At 36.3% G+C, this 11,564-nt stretch overlaps 1 protein-coding gene across 1 annotated transcript; it reads left to right on the top strand.

Moving 5' to 3' along the window:
• Nucleotides 1-866: 866 nt before the first annotated feature.
• LOC129005329 (cysteine-rich protein 1-like) lies at nt 867-11,119 on the top strand. The gene is made up of 3 exons (XM_054434189.1): nt 867-998; nt 9,406-9,558; nt 10,996-11,119. Exons 1-3 carry the CDS (start codon nt 959-961, stop codon nt 11,034-11,036), a joined length of 234 nt encoding a protein of 77 aa, XP_054290164.1. The 5' UTR covers nt 867-958; the 3' UTR covers nt 11,037-11,119.
• Nucleotides 11,120-11,564: the final 445 nt, after the last annotated feature.

Genomic DNA, 11,564 nt, shown 5'->3' with positions numbered 1-11,564 from the left:
CTGAAAGAGTGCTGTGAGCACAGAATTACATTGGATCTGACATATTGACAGGTCCAACGACAAACCCGACACCAAACAAGCATAGAATTGAGTAGGATCTCTTTTTAAATAGTACAAGATAGCCCAGCTGAGTACAACAAGCGCAATGCTGAATAGACATGTCAATGTGTCAGGTTTTCAATTTTAAAATAATTCTATATTATATTACTGAAGTATCTAAAGCCTCTTACTTTATGGTGATTGGAAACTGGTGCAGAGGTGAATTTCAGTGCAGAACCTCAAAATTCTACCATTCTACCGAAGGCCCTTCTCATCCCCATCCAACCTTTGATAGTCCTATACTGGCTTTGTATACAACTAGACTTTCCATTCCCATCTTAAATTTGTAGCAAGATATTTTTTTATCAAAACCGTCATAGTTGATGTGAGCAATGTGAGCCACCTTTGGATTGCGCTGATCTTAATTGCTAAATTCTGTCAAATACAAACACTTTTTTACCAAGTCAAACTTAAGGAATGACTTATGATGAGTTATTGCAACTGTTTTGACCCATCCACCTGGCCAGCAACAAAAAAAAGGTATAACATAGAATATTAGACACTAGTGCATTCTGTGACTGGCTCACACAACTAGGGCTGGTCCATATAGATGGGAAGTCTACTTCAGTATTCAATAGTCATGCTATTGGCGACCTGAGGAGTAAAACAGAATACACGAGAAGGGGACCCAGGTTCTCCTGGCTGATAGTTTCAGCATAGGTCCCCATCTCGTTTACTCTCCTGAAAGGTATGTAGGAACGTCTGTGGCGGTGAATCTACTATCTCAGTCAAGGTCGTTGATAACCGGATTGCCGCTACGGCAGCGCTGTGTGTAGTTAGCGGCGGCAACCAACACTCAGTGTCTGTTATACTGTGCTCTGGTGGTCATCACACTTCAGGTGTAACATCAGCAACAAACATGCCCAACTGCCCCAAGTGTAACAAGCCCGTCTACTTCGGTATGTACTGCAACACAATCTACGCATAATAGAACCTAGTTCATAGGTAATTAGGTAACAGGGAGTTGAAGTACAGTGTTACTACAGTACCGTCTTATTGGATCAGCTGTTAGCTTGTTGATTATCATTTGGACTACTTCTTCATAAATATTTAGGCCGACTCTCAAAGAATGAACGTACAGTAGGATCAATTAATTTGTACCTAGGAATTTATTGCTTTTCAAACGCATTTATAATTTTGAAAACAAAACAAAACATGTTTGTAAAGGCTTCATAAAACTCTAAGTTACGTTAGGCTAAATAATAAAAATTAGTATTATTAATAATTTTAAGTATAAAGTAATACATTTTTGGTATTTTCATAATACTCTATCTTGTCTAGGAATATCCATTTATCACCTTTTTGAAAACCAAATGCTTCTAAAAATAGTTGATGGATTGAAAATGCCCATATTAATAGAGTACAGTACTTGGATTTCTAACCGTATAAAATAAAAGTCTGCTATTCGCATTACAAAATTAAAAGAGAAATATTGCTTAAGTCTGCAGGTTTGATACGACGGGGGCATTTTCAAATTAATAACATTTAACCACCCTTATCGACTATGAGCACACATAGGAAAGTTGTCATAATTGATATGATGCACTTATTTTAATACAGCAAAATTAACCAACAGGTATGGAACAATTATAACAAATGATGAAAATCCAAACGATATAATTGTCATTATTGTTATATAATTGTCATAACTTGGGGAGTTTGTTCGGTAAAACGCATACTTCCAACTTCTATTTTCTTAACCGAAGACCTCTCATCGCACACTGTGTTAAATTTGCTCCAACTTACCAAATAATTCCTGATTTTTATCCTCGGTTTTACTGGGGAGAGGTTCTCTAAACAATTAACAGTGAACTTGAATATTGATTTTGTACTGAATTCAGCCGTTGATCAACTCTTTTTATAACAAGTTTGTAACCAAACATTAAAGCCCGAATCATGAAATTAACCCTAAAATAAGAGAAACAAAATTTCGTCGACACTAGCGATCAGTGTCATGATCACTATGAACTAAACACGAAAAACCAACATCAAAAGTTACAATGGGATGAGAAGTCTACTTGTGTTGGTTAGTTTAAGTTTTTGGTTTCTTTCTCTTCGATTGTTGATTTGGAAATAGCTCACAAGATTTCCTAATTTATAAAAGTCAATTTCCGAGCTAGGACAATATATCAAACCAACTCCAGTTTTAACTACTTTAAATCAACATTACGGGGTATAAGTTAAATGTTTAGTTTTAAATTTATTAATTTTATCATGGTAAGTTTTTTCCTGATCTAATCCATCTGATGTAGTGAGATTTGTTATACAGTAATCCCAATTGGTGCATGATCTAGTTGAAGGGTTTCTAAGTATCTGCTGACACTGACAGGAGCGATGACAATCAGACACCTCGCCCAAACAATCAGTTGTAGAGCTTCTAGTCATCGGATCAGGGACCATTGACACAGTAGGACAAATCAGGGTTCAAAGGGTTTTTGGGTTTGCCGGACTTCTTTGGGCCTTTAGTCAAAAGTACACTGCCATGGGCAAAGCTATCCATTTAGGCCATAGAACACGACAATAGAAGCTTATTGCAAAACGAAGCCCATAACGCTTAGTCAGTCTATATCGACTATTTTAGTCAAGAGGATCTATTTTTTGTAAAAAGTGATGTGGGATACGGGAACCATTCTTTAAATTTACTTTTGTTTACATCTATTATCAGTAAGGGTACAATAAAAACTGTAAGGAAAACACAAATTTTGAAATTGTGAAAGTTCTCAATTTAACAATAACTTAGATATCTTTGATAATGTAAGGTAAGGTACCTTAACCTTGTCGTGATTTTTAAAGTTGTTGTTTAATTAGTTTACTTGCCCAACAATCGTAAGACTATTTTTATTTTCAAACCATATAATTTGCAAGATTACCCAAAAAGAACTTTAAGCTAATATTTAGATCAGCAAGTACGGTAAAGCTGATTTTAATTATTATATGTTATGTTATGAACTGTCTATTTATCACTAAGTTAGTTTCCATTCAAAAAACTAAGATTTAAAACTAAAAGAATGGCCGAAATGGTTAAGATCTTGACAAAATCTTATCATTCTCTTATATAGGGTTGGTATGGGCACGCCACCTAATTACGTATTTCAACCAAACGTAAAATGAGCAAATGATAAGTGTAGAATGCCTCGTGTAGCTTTGTTAGGTACTGACTAAGACGAGATGTTTCATTAGCCAGGAGTATTTATTGAAACCCCAATGATCAAGGACAGCTTGGTCCAGTTTCTAATCGTCAAAAGCCAGTGACTTTTCTCAGAATCGAACCGGTGATCTTTTGATCACCTGGCAAGTACTTGAGCACTCAGGCATTAAACATGTGTTGCCAATCTAACTACATATGTGCGTGTTAAATTCAATGTTTTCAAACTGACATGCAGACGACATAACTACCGTTACAGTGTGGTGTTGCCTACTTCTCTTGGGGTGAAGTCATCGTTGTAGTGACGGACAGATTGCCTCACTCTGACACTGATGTCGTCATTGTTAAACAGTGAGGAGCGGTTTCCGGACATCCACTCACAGAGTTAACTAACATTCATCTGCTAAGTTAACATAGCTTATTTCAACTCCTGTGCCAACTCTGTAGTTTGATTTTGGGTTATGAGAATAATTTTAAACGTTCTTTTGCAACATTGTTGATACGTTTAATAGTCATTTTGTTATGTACGATTACTGCATTACATTTTAGGTATGTCTCTATTCAACAAGAGAATCCTTATTTCCTTGTTAGTGATAACTTGAATAACATGAATCACCAAAATGCACAATTAACTATAATGGGTCACTTTTTTCAGTTTCGTTGATTCTTCACCCATTTTTTTAATTCAGATTTAATTCCCTTCTTTCTTTTGTAAATCCCTGTGCTATTTATATCCGTTGACTTGAAAATGTATTTAGTCAGTTTAACCTCAAGTAAATAATTGTTATACTGTTAATTAAAATTTTACTGTTAAAATGTACTGTTAATTAAATTATACTGTACTGTTATGGATAATTTGTACTCGAGAACAACAATACAGTACTAGTAATAATAAGAAATCCTTACATGCTATCAGCAATAATGACACTCTTACACAGTCTATTATAAAACTACCACATTTAGATAATAAAGCGATTGTTAGTCTTAATTGGATACTATATTTTCCCTCTGTAATTAATACCTACATTATTAGAATTTACTTTGTATTGTCGTACTTGTTCTCAAAAATATATCTAAACCTAGTATTCCGCTCTCAATTTATGATTGGAAACACGGTATTTTCCAACAGTTTCCCTCCTAATTTTGGAAAGCCCAACGAATGGATTCATTACACTCTGGGATTTTCTACGACTGTGGAATCTCTCCAGCACAAGCGAATCTTACCAGTTCATTGGACAAGACGTGCGAATGATAAAAAATATTACCTTACAAATTGTTAGTTGTAATGTAACTGATTATACAGTACTATGCCGTATAGGCTACTTGTAAATACTGTATAGGACAAACATTCAATCTCAACTTTCCATTAGACCCCACATCCTTGTAGACTTCTTAGTAAAATGTGTTTAACAAAATTATTCAAAATTACATCTGTTTTTGAATGTTGCCCATGCTTGGTAAGGTCAATTGTGATAGTTGTACGATTTTCCTGGTTAATGGTAACCAACAAAAGCTAGTTTATTGAATTACGAAAATAATAAAAGCGTGAATGCATATGCTTACATTAGCAATACATTGTACAACAGTCATGTTGTCACGTATCCAAATTACATTTACTACAAAGTTGTTTTCCAAACAAAGCACAACCGTATTACAGGAGGTATTGGCTAAAGTAACTCGGTTATCGGGATTGATAAGGATATCAGTACGGTTAAAACTCGTTTACTTTCTCTAACAACTTATTGATAATGTCTGGAGAGTTGATTAAAAGGAAGCTCGCAAATGGTTTACTTATTTCTATTACTTATTTGTTTTAGCTTCATTGTCTGGAAGGTGTATGTTAAGAAACTGAGAATAAATATCACAAAATACATGCATTACATGTTATGTCTAAGAATGCATACGGAAATATAAAGGAAAGTGTAAAGTTAAATGCGCCGAAAAGAGAGGGAGGTAGACCTTGTTTGTCGCTTGATTTGTTACTTTCTACAAGGGGGTGTTTGCCTTGTCAAAATAAATTTGCCGTTTGCAAGTGCTGGGTTCTGTGTTCTTAAAATGAAAAAGAAATTATTTGTCGATTTCATACAACATATAATTTAGTATTTTGCAATTAGTTCCTTTGAAATCAGGAAATTTAATTACAATATTGTTGTTCTTCATCTCTCACTGATATCACCAGTTGTGTTTAAAATCAAGCAAACAGCAAGGAGTTACTTCGATCAACTTTTACGAAATATTGCAGCGTTCTTCAGAACGGGACCGAAAGTCTGTTGCTTAATCAAAAGTAAATGAAATTAGTTTGGTTCACTTAACTTCAAAATCATAATCATAGGGTTCCAACATGGGTGATAGCTACACTGTTTTGTTTTTGGTAACTAGGCCATAAACATTGTAATTTTAATTTGTGTTAAGTTCATTGGTTGACTTTTAGCAGGGCAATTGGTTAGTTTATCTGAAGATATTTTTTCCATTTTTATCGTCTACCTCATGGTGTGGTGTAATTTTTAAATCACAAAACTGTAACAACTATTTACCTAGCAAAATCACCAGCCCTTGTCTGCCGAAAACCCAAATACACGACTCCTCTCATACAGTACTGTACAGAGAAAAATAAAACCATCTCTATAAAAAATCCTTTACAAGTTGTATCGTAATTCATTTGCACTAGAATTTTATGATTGCAGCATTTATGTTTTACGTCATTACGTTTGCAACGGAAACGAAACACACGTTTAATATACATAATTAAATCATTCTTCCTGTCTTGTAGGAAAAACTTAATGCTCAGCTTTTACGGTTTGATGGTATATAAATTGTTTATTTTTTAACGATTCTCCAAGATCTTGAGGACATGAGGATACAATGACGTCATATCCACACCTGCTACACTTGATATAAAGAACGAAGCCGAGCTGCTCACACTTGTACATTGTTGTGTTGTGTACGTTACGTAGAGGAAGGCAATGAGTGTTAATGCACCCCCTCTCCCCTCCACCCTACCAACAACGCACTCTCCCCCCTCCCACCACTACTTGACATTTTTCACGCACCTAATTATTTCTGCTGCGACCCTTTCCCTCTTTATCCCAAGTGTTGCATGGCCTACAGTAGCGCGATCGATGTTTAAACATAACTCCGACACTTTTCCCTAAGTAAATCGTGCTATAAGTGTACTGTTGAGACTAGATCTGGTACCAATACTTGTTTGTTTGCCAACACACTAAAAAATAATAAACATAACGTAAGAATAAGGAAACATCGAGTTAAATTGCATAGGGAAAACTAATGTAAATTCAGTATTCGACATTTCAATTACCTTCACCAAAAAAGGTCTCAAATCTGTCTGTTATTGCTGTTTCTAAGGTCTGACATTCACCGATTCACCATTATCTCCGTACACTTGTACAATGTTTATTTAGGAATCCGTGATGGGTTTCATTTAGTAAGATAAAAGTAAAAAAAAATATTTTTTCCCAATTGTATGTATTCTGAATAGAGTCGCAATACGTGATAATTAATTTAATGGTTGTTTTGGTTTTGAAATCAAAGTATGTGATAACTTGAATTAAATGCTAAAGGTTGAGGTTATGTGTACAACCAAACCCTTACTCGCACACATAATCACTTACGTGGTAAGGTTCGTTTGCACATACTCCACAGTTATTTACTTCACATTATTCAGCCTGTAACCATTGACTACATATAACTACTGTAGGTAGGCCTATATAAAGTCAATGATATAACGCTCTTTAAAATAGAATAGATGGAAAGCTGCAGAAAACATTTGTTATTCGTGATGGGCGAATTCTCATCTACAAAAACTAACCCAACCCCTTCTTATTCACGAAACACTCAAAAATATCAATTACTAAAATCATATATCTTATAATCAACATATTTATACAACATTGAAATAAATCATGGTTTGTTTTAAAACTATTTCATTGACTTTTTAAAAGTAAGTGTAAACCTATTCCTTTATTGTGAAATTTCATTTCCCTGTAGATGAGCTTTATGTATGTTTTATATACTGGGAGCGAAGGCCAGTAAAACTCCTCTTAGCAGCAGAGTTTAACTTAATGATTTACATTTTATTTCCATTTGCTTAATCAGCCTCATTTTTCAAAATCTCAGCTTTTCTTTATACTCAAAACCACAAATCGTGTAGATCAGGAAGCTGTTTAAAAGAACCAAAACCCAACCCCTATGTTAAGAATCGCACATTAGCAGTGATTGCCACTTCTACCCCCGACTCCACCTCACACTTGCGGGAGTCCCACAACTGCATCGCGTGCTCGTCCCCGGGGACCATGGTGGGGTAAACAAGCCAGTTTCCATCTAATGATTACTTCTCGTACTCCGACACTACTACTGTATAGGCCTACCTCGGGGATTTGACTGAAAACGCCTTCTAACATGTGTGACACCAACGACAAAATGTTTTCAATCTCAAAAAGGAATCATTAAATTGATCAGCTTCCTTGATACGATCTAGGAAAAATAATAAACTAAGAGTATTTTCAAATTCCCATGTTGATCAGCGGTTGCACTTTATATGTTAAATAATTTTATCTAATGGAAAACATTAATCGCACTCAAAGGGGCTTTCACTAATTAATATAAGAGCAAATTTGTGTCAATAATGAGTGTGACTATGAGTATGAGTGACGATGTGGGTGTTTTATCAGCATCCTGTACAATTGTGGATAACAACAAATGCCATGATGTTCCGGGAATATCTTATCGTCACGTATCAGTCACAAGTAAACATCACGTATGGCTAACATTACTAGTAATAATTCATCATTCATACCTTCCTAGGATTGTGTCTCAACAAGACCTTCGTTGTCAATAGAGCTACAGAGCCAGACAGACAATCTCACAACACAGATTCTCCCATTGTGCTATATATTAGCTATCCGTACAACAGTACCCTCATTGTTGTCTTGTTTTCGTCATCAACCTTTGTCTTTACAAGCGAAATTCACGACTTCTCTGATACAAAGAAAAATAAAACCATCAGAATAAAAACTCTTTCCAAGCGTATTCCTTGTGATTTCAAAAGTACAATCCAGTCAAGAGCTTCTTGGTGTAGTATAATGTGAAATCATAACTAAAAGTTAATTTTACTAACATTAAAACCCGTTATATAGTTTAATTATTTTATTAACGTAAAGCCCGTTATTTTTTATTCACTATATTCAGAAGAAAAACTAAATATACAAATGGAATAAGGTTATAGTTAGATGGAATTCATTAACGGCTGAACATATTTATTTAATCCAATGTTTGCAGAGTTATTTTGAGAAACAGTGTTCATGTTATTACACCTACAATTTTCCAAAATTTCAATACAACCAACAAATTTCAATTTGACAATGTCTGTAGAATTTTAAACCAACAAAATGTTTTTAGCATTAGCCTTATGAGTTGCCATGATGGTTTCGAGATAAAAACATGGATGTAAACAAAGAATCACAGCATATGCTTGTTAGGTTGTTAGCAAACTAATATACCAAAGATCTAAATACAGCACAAAGGAAAAAACACTCAGGTGACAACCTTTGATCAAAGAATACAGAGAATGCATTATAGAGCATTTGGAAACTACCTCTGTATTTACTGATTTTATCTGCAATCCTAAAATGATATGGGAAGGGAGGGAAATAGGTCCACGAAGTAGAAAGTGGTGAAGGAAGTAGTAAAGGCTAGAAGTGCGGATTGTGGGGACCTTTTGTGGCAGTTATATTAATGTATCTGCAATACTAAAATGCTATGGGATGGGAGGGAGACAGGTCCACGAAGTAGGAAGTGGTGAAGGAAGTAGTAAAGGCTAGAAGTGCGGATTGTGGGGACCTTTTGTGGCAGTTATATTAATGTATCTGCAATACTAAAATGCTATGGGATGGGAGGGAGACAGGTCCACGAAGTAGGAAGTGTTGAAGGAAGTAGTAAAGGCTTGCGGTGCGGATTGTGGGAACCTTTTGTGGCAGTTAGATTAATGTATCTGCAATACTAAAATGCTATGGGATGGGAGGGAGACAGGTCCAAGACGTAGGAAGTGGTGAAGGAAGTAGTAAATGCTGGCAATGCGGGTTGTGGGATATTTTAAGGATATTTCGTTTTTATAAAAATATAATCTTATACTGTTGATGTTGCAGCCGAGCGCAAGACGTCGCTAGGCAAGGACTGGCACGGCGCGTGTCTGAGGTGTGAGAAGTGTAACAAGACCCTGACACCCGGCGGACACGCTGAACATGAGGGCAAACCTTACTGTCACCAGCCCTGCTACGCGGCCCTCTACGGCCCTGGAGGTACTGGGACTTGACAGTTGGGACTGAGCAATTGGGAGTGGGCGATTGGACTAGTATAGGCAGTTATGACTAGGCATTTAAGAGTGGTCGGTCGGACTGGCTAGTTGGTACTTGGTAGTCGGGACTAGGCATTGGGAGTGGGCGATTGGACTGGCCAGATGGGACTGGGCAGTTGGGATTGGGCAGTTGGGACAAGGAATTGGGAGTGGGTGTTTGGACTGGTCAGATAGGATTGGGAAATATGGACTGGGCAGTTGGGACAAGGCTAATTGAGTGGGCGATTGGACTGGCCAGATGGGACTGGGCAGTTGGGATTGGGCAGTTGGGATTGGGCAGCTGGGATTGGGCAGTTGGGACAAGGAATTGGGAGTGGGTGTTTGGACTGGTCAGATAGGATTGGGAAATATGGACTGGGCAGTTGGGACAAGGCTAATTGAGTGGGCGATTAGACTGGCCAGATGGGACTGGACAGTTGGGATTGGGCATTTGGGAAAAGGAATTGGGAGTGGGTGATTGGACTGGTCAGATTGGAATGGGCGATTGGAACAGGGCAGTTGGGACAAGGCTAATGGAGTGGGTGATTGGACTGGCCAGATGGGACTGGGCAGTTTGGACTGGGCGATTGGAACCGGGCAATTGAGCTTTCACAACCGGAACTGCATAACTATAAAATTGGTGAACAACTATATTGGTACTGGGTGATTGAGGCTGTGCAGCTGGGACTGTGCAATTGGATTTGTTTTCAAAATTTAAACTCTTATATAATAATTAAATCATAAACATGGGTCATTAAAAAATTGTTCATTGGACACTAATGTTGATTGTGCGATACATATTCTTGTATTATTGCACTATTACCGCTCTTCATTTGTGTTGGACAGGTTATGCATTTTAAAACATATTATTTTTATAATTCCGTTTTCAACTGGAGTAATATGGTTTACTCTTTGTACGGCTTCAAATATAAATACAAATCAGTTTTTTTAGTTAGCTTTCATCCCACATAAACTACTATGGAACAATTTCCCAGTCAAAATAGCACTGTCAACAATTGTATGGCATAAATTGTACTGTACCAGATTGAGAAAACACAATTTTGTGCATTCCTAATTGCACAGTTCAAACTGCAAACTGTACTTGGGTCATGTAAATAATTTAAGTTGCGATTTTTTCAATAATTAATTCAGTCAAAATACACAACACAACTTACAATATAAAAAAGGTTTACGTACCTTACGTCGCCAAGTCTAGTCTCAGGGCAGCCTACGTGTATGTATAGCGCCCGAGACTATACTAGTGTCGACGACGTAAGGTACGTAAACCTATATTGTGTTAAATCAATCCTTGAGGCAATGCTGAATAAACCAACACAACTGTTATTTATAATATCTACAACATTGGATTGAGTAACTTAACCTGTTCGCTTGTCTGTTACAGGCTTTGGCAGAGGAGGGGCTGAGAGCTATGTATACAAATAGACCTAAAGATAATTATTGTATCTTATCATATCATTTCTTATTTAATTCCATTTTCTACATTCCATTCATGACAAATAATTAAATATAAATTATAATTAATTATTTCATATATTGTGTTCTTATTAATCATTCCTAAAATTCTAAATATCTATTCAGGAATAATAAGTTAAACAAATCAATTATTTTGTGTTCTCAAAGGTTCTATGTAATTAAAAATAGAGTTTGATGCCACTGTTAAAAAATGTTAAAAACCCATAACACTCTGTTCATGTAACCCGATCTTGCTGGTTCGCGACTCATTCTAGATTATTCCATCCTACACCATAATACCAAAGACTGACACACACAAACAAACTTTAATAAATAGTGTTTTTGGTCTTCAGGGACATTAAAATGAAAAAGAAATCGGTACCGGGACTAATTCTTAACGTGCCACTTACTGTAATATCTTCAGCTATTTCGAGGAAACTCGCTAAAACTACGGCATTGGCCTTCACCACAAAGCTGGTTGTGACAGCAGCACCAGTG

This window comes from Macrosteles quadrilineatus, unplaced genomic scaffold, assembly GCF_028750875.1.
Source record: "Macrosteles quadrilineatus isolate MER2022 unplaced genomic scaffold, UCM_ALF_1.0 Scaffold_19__1_contigs__length_3004403, whole genome shotgun sequence".
NCBI classification, from domain to species: Eukaryota; Metazoa; Arthropoda; class Insecta; order Hemiptera; family Cicadellidae; genus Macrosteles; species Macrosteles quadrilineatus.
The sequence above is the reverse complement of the archived record's forward strand: the minus strand, read 5'-3'. Positions and strand labels throughout refer to the sequence as shown.